The 18,370-nt window shown below is 39.2% G+C and overlaps 1 protein-coding gene across 1 annotated transcript; it reads right to left on the reverse strand.

Moving 5' to 3' along the window:
* Positions 1 to 3,854: 3,854 nt before the first annotated feature.
* On the reverse strand, positions 3,855 to 18,129 carry pafah1b1b (platelet-activating factor acetylhydrolase 1b, regulatory subunit 1b). Its single transcript, XM_066645858.1, has 11 exons — positions 17,993 to 18,129; positions 13,194 to 13,468; positions 10,055 to 10,139; positions 9,874 to 9,948; positions 9,384 to 9,590; positions 8,325 to 8,493; positions 7,793 to 7,895; positions 5,866 to 6,094; positions 5,640 to 5,741; positions 5,317 to 5,473; positions 3,855 to 5,050 (listed from the first exon to the last, which is right to left on the reverse strand). The coding sequence occupies exons 2-11, from the start codon at positions 13,223 to 13,225 to the stop codon at positions 4,977 to 4,979; spliced, it is 1,233 nt and encodes a 410-aa protein (XP_066501955.1). The 5' UTR covers positions 13,226 to 13,468; positions 17,993 to 18,129; the 3' UTR covers positions 3,855 to 4,976.
* Positions 18,130 to 18,370: the final 241 nt, after the last annotated feature.

Here is an 18,370-nt window from a genome sequence, read left to right on the forward strand (position 1 = left end):
ATTTGGCTAGTGTCCTTGTTTGTACATTAAGCCATCGAATGTGTCACTCCAGAGCAACTGCACATGAGTCTGTGCATGTGGTCACCATGCCAAACGCCAAGCGTGAGCTAAAGGGTTGAATAAAATAACTCTATTAATTAAAGACATGCTCTATTAATACCCTTAATTTCAGAGGAAATGTTATGAAACATATAGACATATAGCACATATAGCATAGTTGGAATTTACTGGCAGGGTAGGGTTACTGCTCTTTCTTCCTGATCCCATGCATCACATGGCAAATTGTAGACATACTCTTCAGGGCATGACGAAGCCCTGTCAAAACAGCTTTGTCCAAAGGTGTGGCAAGGTGTGTACTTAGTCAAAGTTTGAAGTAACAATGCATGTAAAAACAGCAATACAGTAAACAAACTAGATAAGGCAACAAAAGGAAACCTATTAAACTAAAGTGAATCAAATTAAACAGATGAACTAAATGAAAAATCCCAGCAAAAAATGAACAATTAGGCAGAATGTCTAACGTCTTATCGAACGTTACCATCATTGTCCCTGCAAAATTTCTATGGGAACAGTTACTTTTTTGGAGAGAGAATGGTTTTCCTGATTCCACGCCACAGGAGAGACAGAGGGTTTGTGCTTTTACGGCCTTGGTATGATTTTGGGGTGTATGGGCTGCAGTGCTCTGCATTTTTCATACCCCACTGTCCCAGATAGCAACTCAGCCTTGCTACACTGAGAGACAATCATGTGACCACTCACCCAAATCAAAGCACTACAGTCTGTGTCTCAGCTGGAAAACACCAGCTTCCAGCTTTGCATTAAGATCCAGATGAGAGCGAAGATAAAACAAATGTTACTTCACCCTTTTATGCACGGTATGTACACTGTATATTCAAGCATTTGTAGACACCCCCTGCAAAATAGTAAATTCAGGTTTAAATATGTCCACTTATTCATTCACAGTTTGTATGGTATAATCTGCCTTTAGGACTCCTCAGACTAAAAGGCTCAGGCTGTTTCTTCAACAGAGGAGGGACTACCTCTCTATTAATATGCTTAATTACAGAAGGAACTTTGGATAACTTGGCCATGCAATGCATCAGTGAACCAGCTCTACGTTAAAAGATTATTCTAACTGAAAACTAGTTTTTTGGCAGTGCGGTGTGGCACTCTGTGCTGAAGCATGGTAGTTTTTTCAATTTTGTATAATTTCCACTCAAGATAAACAGCATTTAATTGGTTAATATACATCCATTCCTGTATTTCAGGCCTCTGAGACACACACACACTAAATAAACAAACAAAGGCAATTAATAATTTGTAGTGTCGCCATTCCTGCTCAAAAAACTTGCAAGTCGCTTTTGGCACTGAGGAAACCAAGTGCCGAAGAATTTCAAGTGTTATTTTTGTCCCACTCGTCCTGCAAATACAGGAAGGTGTGCAACTGTACAATGTCACATTTTTTCTAAATTCTCCAAACATTCTCTATTGTGGGAAGCTCTTCTTCTGCAGCCACAGCTTTATACTGTCTACAGCATGTGGTTTTTGCATTATCCTTTTGAGCAATGCATGGAAAAGATGTTGTCCTGAAGGCACGTATTAAGGTATGTATTATCATCACATAAGTGTGAATCACCTTTACAAAGGGAACTGACAAAAGCCTGGCTTTTTAGACTTATTGCTGATAACAGTCTGGATGTTTTTCCTCTTTGGTTGTTGTAAAAAATAAAAAAATAAAAATACTTTGTTAAGTGGCATTTGTGAATGTAACTCCATATTGTAGTTCTTGACATAGGATTGACAAACCCCTTGCCCATGTGGTTATATCAGCCATTAATGAATAACAGTTCTTGATGCAGCACCATCTGAAAGATCAGACAGGACAGGGGCTCAGGTTAGGCTTGCACACGCACTGAAATTCCTCAATTCCTTCAGACATCACCTGTCTGAAGTCACACTCAGCTTTAAAACAATTACTAGACCAAATTTGTCCTGTCCCAAACATTTTTTAGAATGTGTCCCAGGCCTGAAATGCAGCCACCAGTGTACATTGACATACATATAAATATATATATATGTTATATATTTAAAAATAAATATATATTCATATTGTTTTCATTTAATTAAAAGTCAAAGTAACAGTGTAAGAAATATTTGTGTGTATTTTTCATACTGTTCCAACATTTATCTGATAATGTAAAAAGTGATTATAGCACTAATCATGTTTCAACTGAATTGATCCCTGCCCCCTCCAGGGTGTATTCCCGCCTTGCGCCCAATGATTCCAGGTAGGCTCTGGACCCACCGCGACCCTGAACTGGATAAGCGGTTACAGATAATGAATGAATGAACAAATTGATCCCTCATCTCAATGGAGTTTCTATTGTGGCTCTGCTGTGAAAGGCAATGGGCATTTTTTAAATAAATAGCTGTAGCAATGATTCAAAGTTCTCAAATTGTTCCTTTGATATTTTCAAGTACAAGCCTTAAAACCATGCCCAGATTACCATCTCCAAAGTGGTAACCCTGAAACCCTGACAGTCTCTAAAGTCTCATTTTAAATCCACTGTGCCTTTAAACCCAAAGCACAAACCCAGGAGGTTAACACAAACAGAACGATAAATGAAACCTACAAAGAGAATGCCTTATATTTACAGGTTTTATTACTCTTAATTATGTTGCAAACAATGACATCCAGATATATTGGTACACAATTTATATTTTGTGAGTGTGTGTGTGTGTGTGTGTGTGTACGCACATGTGTGTATGTGAACAGTAAGATCACAAAAAGCAGAATGAAGTTCTTTACGTCAAGGGGACTTCAGTATATTAACAAGGCATAGAAAGCAAACGACAGGACTTGAGCTTTACTGGATGCACAAAGCAACTGCACATACAGAAGCTCTAATATCCTTTCACAAGTCCATAGATACTACATACACAGCTTTGGAATAGCAGAGGCTAGGCCTACACAACAACTGTTAGAGTTACAGCTGCGTGCACCACTGACATAACCTCTTGAAAGTTTGCTAAAAGCTGCCTCTCAACTCGGAGAGGGGTTTTCAGTCCACATCTATGTTAAACCGACCACAAATGTTCCTCCTTTAGATGCACTGCAATATAAAGGAGGCTTGTTTTCCTAACAAATGTGTTCATAGTGTGCGCACAAAACATACATACCTTTCTGTCAACAGTTAACATAGAGCAGCCTAGGGTTATTGCACTTGTGGATCTACTTAGGAGGCATCGTCCCGTTTCCACACACGAACAGACACTGCAAGTCTGTCAGATATTTCATTTGCAAAGTGTTACCAGACTCCCGGATCTGAGGGAGCCTCCAGCATGACAGAGCAGAACCACTGAGAACATGTCCCCAAAAGAGAGTGGAGGGGGGAGAGAAAAAAAAAAAAACCTTTCTTCAATGGAGACACCTTCAGCAGAATCACACACAGATAGTGAGACCACAGCTATAATCTTGCAGTCAACAGTTTCTATAAGGAATGGGTGGTTAGTTAAAAGAAATGATTCAAAATTAAATAGTTACTAAATGCTCTAAAGACCGAGCATGTTCTGGCAAGGAAACTCAAGTTTGATCCTTAGGGTTAGTTTACTAAAGCTTCTTCAAGGCCATCTGTGGTGGTGGGAATGAAGATGGAACGCAGTGCCCCAGATAAACATAAACGTGGTTGATCCATTAAATTGTTCCGGGAAAGGTGAATAAGCCCATTACAAGATTCTGAACAAAGTGGTGTTCTCTTCCTCTTTGTAGGGGTAGTCTGGACCATCAAGGTAAAATCAAGCGGTGAAGAAAAGGGCTGAGACACAAGGTGTTTAATATAGGGAAAAAATATATATATATAAAAAAATAAACAAATAAAAGTATAAATTCTGCTTTACACACACCGTGTTCCTCCTTCAACAAGTGCACTTAAATAAGCCAGTTCCGGTCATACTGCTGATTTGTCTTCCTGTTATTTTTTCATCTGGCCTATTTTTAGTTTCGCCAAAAAGACATAACTTGTCTGACGTCATTGTCAAAACTTGCTGGGACTTGAAGTTGAAGCCATAGTCAAATTCATCTGGCAGGGAACATTATGCCAAACCTGTCATTACTAACCTTGGCTCAGAGTGTCCTTTTACAGCTCAGATCAGACTCCTAAAACTTAGGAAAGATTACATTAATTCGCTGAGGGCATCTGTGCCATATGCCTCTCAGGTATGAGTCAGAGACATTTAGCATGAAACCTACTTCAAATAAAATACCGCAATATAGATTTTATTATTATTACATAGCATTAAGCACCTAAAACGCATCATGAATGTAGGTCCTTTGGGGGAATGTGGGGACAAGAATGAATCTAGTCAGACTTTAATTGTTTTAACTGAAAATGGAACGGGGACTTAAAAAAAAAAAAAGCAGCACATACAATATGTCATATATAAGGAACCGTGAAGATATTTGACCGTTTTAGATGGGGACCAAAACAAATAAAAACAAAATCAGAAGGAACGTAAAAATGAGATTGGCTGTAGTTGAAGTGCCCTGTATTTGAACTCCCCAGACAGGATCATTCTGCCTTCTGTAAGAAGATGCTTGATGCTGGAGCACCACTGGTGCTCTTAAACCCTTAAAAGGTTCTAGATGATGGTAAGCAAAATGTATTATTTTTTTGTTTGTTTGTTTTTTTGTTTGTTTTTTGTTTTTTTAAACAGTATACAAGTTTTGGATTCACCATGCAAGAATACGCTTTTTCTTTTTTTTACTTTTTACTCTCCTTCTGAGGGTGTCTTGTGTAACATTTAATAAGCTCAAACTACATCCAGAATAATTTACATAAAAGGACAATAGGTATTAGAAGAGAGCTGGATGGGGTGGTAGCCATGGTGATGAGTGCATCCTGAAGGACAAGTGTCGAGGCAGGGAAAGTGATGGTATAGAGGAGAGGCAAAGGGCAGTAGGCCCTGCCAAAGAGAGATCAGCGGCATTCCCACACTTTAACTGTTTGATCTACACTTCCCGTCACCACATAGGGGGAGGTCTTGTGGAAATCTGTGGGGAAAAAAAACAACACTCATTATTGCAGTATTTAAACAACACTGCCCTAACGATGGCTGCTAATCACATTACAAGGAGGATAATGTTCTACTGTTAGGACAAGGAAATCAGCGATGGGCTGCTGTATGTCAGCAAAGCTCCAAATCAATGGCAACTAGGTGCACTGCTCTACAACAGTTTAAAAAATCCTTTTGTAGGTGAGTCAGAGGGACAAGGGCTCATCTTAGTGTTGCTAGGCAATGGCACCAGTGCTATCTTACCCAGAGAGGTAACAAAGTGTTCATGGGCACTCAGGGTCTTCATGCAGCGCTTGTTCTTATAGTCCCAGATACGCAGGGTTTTATCGTCCGCACAACTCACAATGAACTTGCCCCCTGGGTGGAAAAGCATTCCACGCACCCAGTTATCATGGCCAACCTGAGTCAGGGAGAGAAAAGTACAATCATTCAGAAAATTAATATTAAGTACATCTGCATAAACACCAGCTTGTTGCTAGTAAATAGTGCAGTTTCAGGTTCTGTTTTAAATGGAAATATTTGGGGTTGAAAAACAAAAAGGTACTAAGGAGCCAAGGTTAACTCACCAGTGTCATAAGGCACATGCCAGTACTGACATCCCACATTTTAATGGTCTTGTCTCTGGATCCTGATAGAAGGAATGGGCCAGGCTTTCCACTTTTCTTGTTCTACATCAAGTACAGGAATAGGATAAATATTAAGTGATTTTCCCCATTTACACTATGTGAAAAATATGCATTTTACTGTACATTAAAACTTCTTACATGACAGGAAATACACTCAGGCACAAACCTCAGAGCCAGTGGCCTCCAGTATGGTTGGGTGTGCACTCTCTGGAGCCCAGGAGATGCACTCGACCACATGCTCATGTTCCCGCAGCTCAGCTTTACACTCCTTAGTGGCAGCCACCCACACACGCACCGTCTGGTCATTGGAGCAGCTGGCCAAGAGTGTGCCGTCCTGGTTGGGCCTCACCATTCTAACCCACTCCCTGTGGCCAGTGAATGTCTTCACACAGTATCTACAAGATACCACAGCCATGGATGAAGTCTTAGTTCTCCAACAGTCTATACAGTAACTACCTTCTTTTCCTAATTTAAGCTGTTTATACGTATTTAGATATTGATTAAAGCCCCTGGGAACCCATTGTGAACTTTAGAATTTGTTTTATTTAGGGATTATTTGAAAATAGACACTTAAACGGCTATCTGCAGTACCAGTGCACATTAGTACTTAAAGCCCCTAGGAACCCATTTAGAATTTTTGTTTGGTATAATGTGGTGTTATGTCTAACATTCAGCAAAGTTTAAATAAAAAATACAAAAGAGAAATATGATAAATCTATCTTCAAAATGACCAAGAAACAATCCTCAGAGCTCTCTGCGAATGATGTAGGCATGGTCCAATATTAGTATATTGCCAGTGCTTTCCCCTGCTGCTACTCTGCTGTAGTGCTGACCAAGTGTGCCTGTTCGTTGAGCTTTTCACATAACACCCAAATTTAGCATTATAAAAAATATATAAATAAAATAAATAAATAAATATTAAAAAAAATCTATATATCAAAATGTAGTGTTACTCTTACTGGAGTTAAACGTTTAAGTGTCCTTTTTTAAATTATGAAATCCCTATCCAAGTCTCCATTACCATGAAAACTTGAAGGTGAAAAAGAGAAATTAAGAATGGCAGCACTTTGAATTATAAAACAGTGTGGTTTGCACACTGTGCCATACCAAACTTGCTTACAACAGTCTGACAAGATCTATGTTCAGTCAAAACTAGAAAACTAAAATATTCTGCACAGCTGCTTAATCCAGTAGAGGGAAAATGAGATAAACATTTGTCATTGATGATGTTTACTTTCAGACGATGAAAAAGCGATTCCCTTGCTCTGAAATAATCACAACTAAATGCAAAAACTGCAGCGAAGGGTATGCTGCCCCTTAATTTTGTATTAAAGAAACTGAGATAGGCTAAGAAACTAATGAACAAAAAGGTGGCAGAAAGGCTAAACGAAGGGAGCTTTTGCCAAACTCAAATTTAAACACTGACTTAACAAGAGTCCTTAATGACACTGCACAGGAAGAACACTGCTCCACAGTGAGCCTCTGTGGGGGCTTAATATGCTTAATAAAGCATTTGCCTATGACTGGAAAAAGTGGCTTTGCAGTTTGTATTGTTGACTAATCTGGCCTCATTATCAGGATTCTGCCAGCTGCATTCTGATTGGCTATATGTACATCCATGTATACACACTTCCGTGTTTTGGTTTGTATTGGCTCTGGTACTGGTCCAAGGTGAATCATAGAGTTGCAATCTTTTTTTTAAGTCAAATTAATGTTCCTGCAGTAGTAGGCGGTTCTTGGTCATGTTAAAATGACAAAGATACCAGAAGTTCAATGCAACACTAACCGTTCATTAACTGTTATGGTTACTCAAATATAAAAATTAATTGGAATGCTCATCCCTAGTTTAAATACACAAAGGCAACAAACAATCTACATATTTCAATGTCTTAACTGTAAAACTCCATACCTCAAGGCTGATCATATTTTGTAAATGAAAGAATTTGAAATTATGGCTGATTCTAGATACTCAGCAACATGACTTTGTATGAATGGCAAAGGTATTATTTTCTTCCGGCTGAACTATGCAATCCATTACACAATCAGTTGTCTACAATCACTGGCCTAATGGAACAAAAACCTTCTCTACTCACCCAGTGGCCACCTCCCACATTTTAATGGTCTTATCCCTTGAGGCAGATACTATATGATCACCATTGGGCATGATGGCAACTGATGACACGTTGTGGTCATGTCCTAAGAGATACGGAAAATGTCCATGTTTTTGAAAACAAAGGAATTTATTTTCCCTTCAAATCAAGCAAAGCTGCCTTAGTTACACAACAACACAACGGCAGCAATATTCAACATGACAGTGTATTACACTTTTTAATGTCAGGTTACACATAAAACAAAGACATTATCAGACAAGACATTGCATTTTTTTTTCTTTTTAGGTAACAGTAATTGTCAACTTAATTAAGCCACCCGAGGTAATGGATGCCAGTTATCTAACTGGGAGGATTAAAGTCGTCTCCTTAAATTTGCTAATCCTGCTCCAAACAAACCTTATTACCACGCAAGTTGTAAACCCCACAAATCTGTACTTTCGAGACCATTGTGTTTTATACAAAACTATATTAAAATCAATTTCTTAACTCTGTTTTGACAGTGTGGTTCTCTCACCGTGCATTGTCCGGATGCACTCAAAGCCCTGGAAGTCCCAGAGTTTGATGGTCATATCTGCTGAGCAGGAAGCAAGCAGCTTTCCAGTTTGGTCAAAGGATATGTCCTGCACAGAATCTGTGTGGCCCTTCAGAGTACGTTCAAAATCTCCCGCCTCATAATCCCACACCTACACACAAACACCAGCCAGAAAAGCAGAAATTCACATTTCTGTTCAAAGAAATTATGACATTTTGTTTGTTCAGGTCTCTCAGTGCTCATTTTTGTTAACTAATTTGTTTCCTGTCATCATAATGCACATTTATTAATTTAATGTTTTAAGTTTTAGTTATTTAGTCATCTATGTCAATTATGGAAACAACTGAAACATGGTTAACATAAAAGTAGTCCATTTCCCCCTATATTTCAATTTATCATTCCAAATGATGGACGTCACACAGCTTTTGCTGGAGCAGACTTTAAAAAATAAGTTTTAATTAAAAACACAACCTTCATGCCTCCAGAACATCATTACACATGCAGCTGCAAAAGATCACTGTCCCAAAACCCTAAAAATGTCAGGAAGCGCCTCCATTTCCTAGAAAGCTGTTTGCTATGAAATGTCACAGGATCGCTAAAGAGAGAATGGGTAGGTGAAAAAGCCTCCAGCGTTTTAATGAAAAGGGTGTGGTTCAGAGTCTCTAAGGTTTGTCCTTATAATGAAAAAATAAATAATTACAATTAGCAGCAGTGATTCCTGACTGATTTTAAATTAAATGGAACGTCAGGCAGAGATTAAAATCAAGAGAGACAAAGGATAAAACAAAGGCTCAATTAATAGACACATAAGGGCATGGATGGCCAGATAACTGCTGGCTGTGCCGCTGCCCTAAGCAACCAGTGCATCACAACTTCACCATGGAGACAGTCAGTGACTCGGCACAAAAGCACGTTCTTCTTGCAAGAACCAAACACCTCAAATATGATTCTATATTGGCAACACATCACACACTGTCCTTTACAAACTGTTGTGTGACAACAGCACGTCTCTCGGTTTAATTTATATATAGGAAACCACACCTTGATAGTAGCATCTTCTGAGGCAGAGACCATAATGCTGAAGACAGGGTGGAAAATGACACGTGTGACAGGACTCCTGTGGCCACTGAGTGCATACTTCTCCGGGGGACGTGGGATCCACTCTTTGGGGTCCCTTTTCTGTCCAACAGGGCCTCCTAAAGTGATCTCTTCTTTAGCCTCGTTCAGCTTAGACTCTAATTCCATCACCTTGGCAAGTAATACAAGACAAGAACCGTTTGAGTGGAATAAAAGTGACATCTGGCAAAAGAAGCAAGCATCATGAATGACACTCATGTACAATCTGTCCTAACAACTACTTAGACCAAAAATTAACAGGTCAGTATATATAATGATGTAAACAATTAGTAAAAGGGTAATACTTGACTTATACGCAATAGTTAAGCATATCAAACATCTGATTATGCTGTACACCTGGAAATTGTGTAAATCTATTAATAGCTTGTGTTTTAAATAATGCAGACCTACTAACCTTCTTTTGTAATCTGATGACAGAGGTCCATTTCTTTTCCAATAGGCCTGCATACTTCTTATCTAATTCTTCATTCTGCACACCACCAAAAAGTGGAAAGGGAGTCAGAATAGACAGAATGACCCATGAGCAGGTAGTTTAACCTTAAGCAACTGAAACTAGAGAATTGCACAAATCTTACCATATCTAACTCCGCCTCCTTCTTAAAAACAGAGTAGGCCTCTTCATAGCCATTAGAACGGAGATAATCCGCTATCGCTCGATTTCTGAAATGAGAAAAGTTTGTTTAGCAAACACAAACATACTAATGTTGATTCACACTAGATGCAGTAAATGTGCCACAATATACCCTGCTATATTAAACAGTGTAGCCTTTCACACGGACCGCACGCATCACATGGCACATCTTTAGTACCACGCACGTGAAGCGCACCTGGTAATCTATCAATTTCTATGCAGAAATGGTAAACTATAGCAGCCTTTCAAGTGTTCAAACCTCGACCTACAAATAACCAGACCAATGGTCTGTGGAGGTCGCAAGTCAGGTTTATACTGGATCTTTTACCAGATCAAACACAGGTGCTTAAATTTAGACATTTATTATAGCAATATACAAATAATATAATCTTTTGTAGATGGCATTATCAGAGGAAAATGCAGGGCAAACTGAAACAGTTTCTGTTAAAACAGCTGATAGAATTCGGCCAATCCCCAGGTGTGAGACCATTGATGGCCTACAGAACTAACAAAATTAGTAGTGAAGGAAGTCTAGTGAATAGAAGTCTATCCCAATTATGTCTGGCTTCTGAAGCAAGTATTGACAGAACATCCCAAGGATCCAAACCATCTGCATTCAAGGCACGATTCCATCTAGGAAAAAAACTTCAGAGTTGTCTTTTGTATCCTTAATGGAGAATTTCATCAGTGTAAACAAATGGGGAAAAAACATTCAGTGAAGACATTAGGAGGAGGAACAAGTAAAGTCTAAGCTGCATCAGCAACTCTAATCTGGAGCTTGTGAGACTAGCTACCACAACGTACCATCCTTCTCTAAACAGATGAAAAATACAGGCTATGCTAACCAGGCCAAGGAGGGGAAAACAGTGCTACTGTTGTCATAGTTACAGACCCACAGCCACAAGATGGAAATATTCTCAAATGACACAGCAGGAAACGCAGCCAAACCTTGGCACCAACTAACACAGCAAACCAAGCACGTACAAATGGACACATACAGACATACTCCATGTCATCCAGGGCTCCATCATTACCTAAATGAGCTTTGCACTTTTGAGAAGGTGGTGAATATTTTATGGAGTTTGCCACATGACTAAATTTAGCCAGTGATGTCAGAACCCCTGTCGAGCCTTATTCACCCTGGTGTTGGTAACTGTGGCTTTGGAGAGAGAGAGTGAGTGACTCAGTCATCAGGAAAAGTAGAGAGCACATCTCACACTAAGCATGTGGAAGGTAATTTGATCTCAGTCTTGCGCCCTTACAATTCTTAAGTTGTTTGTTGCACGTGATCTCATTGCAGTTTCAATATGTATACCAACAACAAAATTATCCATATTGGATATACACACCTGATATATTCACCAAAGAAATACATGAAATGCGAGTCCTGGGTGAAATAGAAAAATTTATCGTGATTAAATTTTGGTCTATATTGATCTGTAGAAAATATAAAGAAAATCTTTATAAAAATAGTGTGAATAAACCAAATGTTTTTTTTTTTTTTTAAAATGTCAATGCGCTTATTATCATCAATATATAAAATGTAAAATATATATATATATATATCTCAGAACACAATACACCTGCATAGAATGCAAATTACTCATATCCACAAGGAAAGGTTTCACTAGAGCTATGTAAATTTACATTTTGATAATCCCGCCCAGTTGAAAGTGACACACTGCAGAACTGAAATGTGATTCTCTTACCAAAAATAATGTGATCTGTATCATAAATACATTCTTAAAATATAAACATCTCCACAGTTCAGTATGCAGGCTCTGCTCTGAAGACTTCAAATAAACACTACATTTAACTACGTTTAAACATAGGCAGAGCCATTTCATCACCATTTCTTCCTCACTAGCTGTAAATAAACTTATGTTAAAGAGGTCTGTACATTAGAGACTGTATTATCATCTTTATGTCCATGTTTATGTTGTTGTTAGCTGAGGCTAATCAGCTAGTCAGCACTTTGGCTGCTCAAGATGAGCTCACAATCACTCCACTCGGCTCAACTTTAGCAGTTGCTAACACTTTAATTACATTACTTATTGTGCAACACTGCATGATGGACTCTATGTAATATCATGTGTCATTTTGTAACATTATGCTCACACCACTGCAGACAACCACATTAGATATCCACAATTTATTCACTATGATTCACTGTGCAGCACTAAACATCAGCTCCAGATAACCTCCAGTGCCTTTCATCCCCAGTCCCATCACAACCTGTTCAAGAGACAGCAGTACTCTACAGGTGTTTTGCTGTTTGAACGTCACTGGTAGCAAATGGGAGCATGTTGGGATGTGTTAGTAAAGCCTAATAATGTGCATTGTGTGGTGTCCTGATGGTTCACGTTTAAGAACTAACTTATCGCTATCATTTTATTGCCCAGGCCAACTAGAGGGGTATAATTTCTGTAGAACCTCTCAGGAATGACAGAGGACCATCTAATCTTTGGGATGAGTCAGATAATATAAAAATAAAATTAAATTGAATAAAAAACAAAACAAAATAAAATAACTGAACACCAGCACCTGACTTCATTAATGATCTCGGAGCAAACTTTTGGTCATATATGTACTTCTGCACCTCACATCTGAGACCATAATTTTTAGGTTGCAACTGCAATTGGAGGAATTCACACCCACACTCTGCTTTCATTTAATGGCAGCCCCCTTTGCCAGCTGAGACATGAAAAAAAGGACCAGGCGAGTCAGATTATCATCAACCAATCTTCTATACCTCATTCATATGAAGACTTGAATATTAACGCTAAATTCCAAGCATATTAGTTAAGTCAGAGTATGTGATAAATTATTTATTTTAATGGAAACAAAGCAGCAAGAATATGCAAGGTTACACCATAACTGCTCTTTAAATAAAACCATGCTTAAAAGAAATAAATCAGATATCCCTGCTGATAAATATGGACAGTCAAATTTTGAATTATTGGTTGGCTTGTTCACATTATACATATACAGATGTTATGGAGCGCCTCTTATTTTCAGCTTTGGCCCATCCATTTTCTGCATTTGTTGGGAGGGTGAAGAGGTGAAACGGGATGAGAACTCACAGTTCGTCTCGCTGTCTTTGTGACAGCACCATGGTTGTGATTGGTGTGTGGGGGTGCTGTCTCTGCCCCGGGCAGGGAGCCTGTGGATGGTCCTCAGCAAGCTCAGCAGCTCCTCACAGGATGGAGAGTGGGGAGGAGGGATGCACTCTCAGGGAATGACGTCACTCAAGCGCCTGCAGCTCTCCAGTCACAAGTTCAGTTCACACTGTCTCCTTAGGCTAGACACGAGAGAAGAGCTGCAGAGACGACTTTCAACAGTGTGATCTTCTGTTCATCTACAGAAAGTGAGAGATTAATCGCATTTAATGTTATAAATGCTGTTTACCTTCACCACTGAAGATAGCTGACTAAAGTCCACAATCATACAACAACAAAAAAGATAAAAAAATCTGTGGATATGTTAATCATAAAATAAACCAAGTTGATTTTGTCATAACTGTCCAGTTGCATTCGCTCTCCAATCCACATTCTGAAAGACTTCTGTAACACTGTAATCAGTGCAAAGGTACAGAGCAAGGCTTTGCCACCACATCTCCAAGCTCTTTCAAACCAGACTTGGAGCACTGCAGTAGACTGGATCTTAAATCCACTCAGATAATCCAGAGAAGATGGTGGTCCACTAGAATGGACCTCAGACAACCAAGTGTTGATAGAGTGGGCTAACAGAGGGGAGGGGTTGAGGAGACATGGCTTTAATCCCCTCAGCAAGGTTGCGATATCCTCGCTAATCTGGAGGGTGCTCACTAGAATAGCTGAGCAGAGGTAAAAAATATCTAATCTGGCCCGCAACAGGCAGACAAAATATAAAATCCAAGCTGCTATGCTTTCAGATATTGGAACTTTTTTTAATATATTGCTCCAAACAAATATGGCTATACTTGCGAAACTGACCAAAACATATGTGATGAAACATGTGAAAAATGTATATTTATTAACAGTGTTTTAAGTTGACGCAATATGAGGTAAACTGTGGTAACCTCCTTCAATACACAAAGGTTGCATATCCTCAGGTGTGCCAGCTTTAACTCCAAGATAACAGGTCATGCTGTTATTATACAAGCAGAGACAGTGCTGAATAGAAGAGTGTAAACCTGGAAAATACCTTTGCTCCCTACAGCCATTTTCCAAAGAACAACAAACCCCAATAAAAAAAATAACGAATCTGTATAGAAATGTTAAAAACAACTATATTTTTCAGTTACAAACTCTCCTTTGAGGACTGGAAGCATCCAAATAGCACTTGACAGGGCATGACATCACTGTTCACCAGCTATAAATCTTTATAGCCCGTCTTTAATTCCATTAGTGGTGCTGGGCTGTGAACTTTGAACATGGCGACTACATTTCTGTCTCTTTATCTAGCATACGCAAAGCTGTGGAGGTTGGCCTGTGAACTGGAACAGCTCTAGAGTGCTGGCAAATACAAAATTTGCTACTTTGTAGTTCAACAAGAGCACTTTGTCTGAGCTGGTCATGATGAGAATCCTAATGTCTCTCACCAAGTCTATGACCGATAGTGCTTTTCCACCAGAAGAACTGTTTTTTGAATTAGTTCCTCTCCTGATTCTTGGAACCTTCGTTCTCTCCAGCAAACTGGCCACAGTTGTCACTAGTTCAGATGGGAACCAAAGACACATCATCAGCAGGGGGTGTTGCTGGGCTACTTGGTTCCACCATGTCTGTGGCTAAATACAGCATCAGCAGCAGAGCCGTAGATAAATAGAGTCATGACAGGGTCAATGTTTATAAAGTTTTTTCAGATCAGAGTGAAATATGACACACGTGTAAATGCTGCGGAGTTATGTGTCTGTGGATTCACACTGAAAATGTGCAAATTTGGTTTGAACCGTTCCTTTTTCTCATTGGTGGAAAAGCAACTATGAGAGAACGTAGAACACTGTCTTCAAAATTATAAAAGGTCACACGCTATGGGCATGAATATGAAATACAGCGAGAGGCCTTGCTTAGACAATCAGGCAAGAGTAAAAACATGAAGATTGTAAGTTATTTGGCATAATTTCTTAGCGTTAAGGGTGGGCAGAGGAAAGAGAATTAGAAGTGGACTGTTGTCAGTGTAAATAATGAATGCTAGGCTATATAATTACTACACAGAGAGAAATGTAAGCATATGATTTTATTATATTAAAAAAATAATAATAAATAAATAAAAAATCTGGATGGCAAGACCGAGAACATGAGCACACAGCTGTAACAGGATCCAGTACAGATTTACTTAGGTCTGTATGCAAAACAGAATCATAAGTCTGAGCACATTCAACACATTTGTGATGAAAATTATTTGCAAAACATAAGCACAAAAAGAGCTGTAAAATTTTAAACCATATGAAGGACATTTCTTTAATTCAACCACAAGCTACTGGACTACACTGTTTGAATCTATGAGCACACTTGTAAACGAGTGTTTGTGTGTATGTGTAATGATGAAGGCTTATGTATCCAATATGCACAGAGAGAAAAAAATAATAAAAAAATAAAAAAAAACACAGACCAAGTAAGCTGAATGTGAATCTCACCAACACTACTCTTCACTAAAAAAAAAAAAAAAAAAAAAAAAAAAGATTCAGTATCCACACAGATAGTTCAGTAAATCCCTTTCTCAAAAACCTTTTCGAAAACCTGACGCATGTATTTTCTCAGAGCACATCAAGGCTTTCATTTTGACAGTCAGTTGCAGCAATTGTCTGGTCTAAAGTACTCAAGTAGGGATGAGAGGATTAGGCCTAGAATTGGCCAGGGCCTTACTATGCAAGGTAGGATAAGCCCAACATAAAAGGTGTCTTGAAGTTTTTCTTAAGTGTGCTCGCCTGTAAGGGCAAAGATGGTGACAGTTGAGCAGCAAATTAAATAAAGTGGGTCACAACTACTATCCATAGAATAATGAATTACTAGGGGGTGGGACACCCTCTTGTCACATCTCTATGAATTACATCAATTAAAAATTAGTAAAACACTGCAGCCTAAGTTGCGATACTTCAACCAGATTACTACAAAATCTGTCAAAACCCTTTAATATATGAGTTCAGTATATGGTATGATAAGTCTAATATTCAATTAGATTTAGAATATGAAAGACCCAAAAGGCCAAACAGGAGCTGAAAACAAAATGCAAAATGATTTAGGACTAAGTGAAATGAAAGCGAATGATATGTCTACACTGAATGGAATTTGTCATGTCATTGTCAGCATGAGATCAGTCCACACACTCCTATCTCAACTGTGATAGTTTAATTGCAGGGTAATTACATTAGGACCTGTGTTGGCTCAGGAGACTCCATAATAGGCGAACTGACAATATTTCTAAATATGCAAGCCATAACTTTAATGATATTTACAGAGAATAGCTTCGCCAAAAGGTGACTAAAATTAATTCGCACAGGGGGGGCAGATTAAACAGACATTGTTTCTTACATCACAAAACTAAGGAACCAACCGACTTATGGGGTGGGGCTTTCAATGAGTAGAAGATCAGCATATTGCATATCTTTAAGTCCACGCACACTGAATGAAGTCAAGGGAGTAGAGTTACATCTATGCCTCTTAACTCATCAGGGGATTTTTTTTTCCTTGGACCTATCTTCTAAAAAATTAATTTAGATGAACAGAGGGTTGTTTTAGGGGATCAAAATGACAGGAAGGGGATCACACACACATACATACACACACACAAAATATATATATATATGCGCCCAATATTCTCATACAGGGGGATCTCTTCAAGGGTTGGAAATGTGACCAAAACATTATCCATTATACTTATAGACACTTTTGCAATACACAATATAGTGGTAGTATCTTACTCAAAAAAGGGACATTGGAAAATGAGTAGTGAGGTTTTTATAGAGTAACTGTTACTGCAATAAATGTAGACCTGACAAATATGCTCTGACCTTAATGAAACATACAGTCAAATGTCTTACAGCACTGACAATACCCACAATGTAGACAGAAAACGGGTTGTGTTCATCAGAATATTTTGCGATAACGATCATTTACAATCATAATGCCAGCATCTAACGTTATCACCACTCCAGACGTTAATGCTAAAGATACCTTGACTTCATGAAAAACATGAAAATATTGAGTAACGTGCTAGGGATTTGGTAATAAGCCTAGTCATATAACAAGCTTTAACATTAAATATACATGTGAATCTGAAAGAACATTAACGCTATTATAAGCAAATGATGAAGCTAACGGACAGACCGCCTATACACGCCCTTGTTCGCTATCCTACAGTGAAGGGTGCGCTCCGGTTAGCCACAGCGCTAACAAACAAACAGCAGTGAGGCGAGTCAGGCACCAAACACAGAGCCACATTAAAAAGGTTAACCACGGACACACCCAAACCGAGCTTGAGTCCAAGTACGGGCCGTTACCCTCCGATGTCGCCACAATGACGAGGCCGAAGTTGGCTTCTTATTCCAGTTATCGGTTCCACCTTAACTACTGCACCATTTAAGGTGGAGAGACAAACTCGAACAAGACCTCTGTTTCGTGTTACAATGTCAACCTGTAGCCAGAAGAAACAATCACATCTCCAAGCCTGTGTCCTCTAACGTTATTCGAGTTGTAGAATTGTGTTTTCGGCCGCAGTACCGTGGTGGTCCTGAACCGGCCTCAGTCGGAGCCACACACCCAGCCGCTCTGCTTCTCTAACGGCCCGGCCGCCATTTTAAAAGACAGCAGCAGGACGACTCCAACACGTTCAGCCTCTCCGCCGCTGTTATAAACTCCTTCTCATCAAACTCACACGATATTTCACACCTGCCATCTCTTACCGTGCTGGATGAGGTGTCTCTCGATCGCCAAGTATCGCAGATAGATTAAAAAACAAGTATAAAACGAGTGTGGGCGCGAGTCTCTTCCGATCCGACGCTCGCCCGGTTCCTCCTCCCTGCTTTCTGCAGCGGACACGCGCACAATGACGCGCGCGCCTTAAGGAGCGCCACCGATACTAAACACTAACCGTCGATATATCACTCACTTCATTTTCGATACGATGCCGAGCACTAACCGGCAATTTATATTTCACTGTCCAGTTTAGGATACGATACTGAGCACTAGAACGAACAATATCACACATTTAATTTTCAACATTTCAAAATATATCACTCATTTTTTTCGATATGATACATAGCACAGCAGCAATTTATATA

This window comes from Hoplias malabaricus, chromosome 15 (assembly GCF_029633855.1).
Source record: "Hoplias malabaricus isolate fHopMal1 chromosome 15, fHopMal1.hap1, whole genome shotgun sequence".
Classification (NCBI taxonomy): domain Eukaryota; kingdom Metazoa; phylum Chordata; class Actinopteri; order Characiformes; family Erythrinidae; genus Hoplias; species Hoplias malabaricus.

What these genes read in the sequence shown, in the direction of transcription:
- pafah1b1b (XM_066645858.1), bottom strand. Translation starts at nt 13,225, where the DNA reads ATGGTGCTGTCACAAAGACAGCGAGACGAACT. An exon ending in TCATCAGATTACAAAAGAAG is followed by an intron (nt 9,591 to 9,873) that starts GTTAGTAGGTCT and finishes TTACTTGCCAAG; the next exon opens with GTGATGGAATTAGAGTCTAA. An exon ending in GTGCATCCGGACAATGCACG is followed by an intron (nt 7,896 to 8,324) that starts GTGAGAGAACCA and finishes CGTATCTCTTAG; the next exon opens with GACATGACCACAACGTGTCA.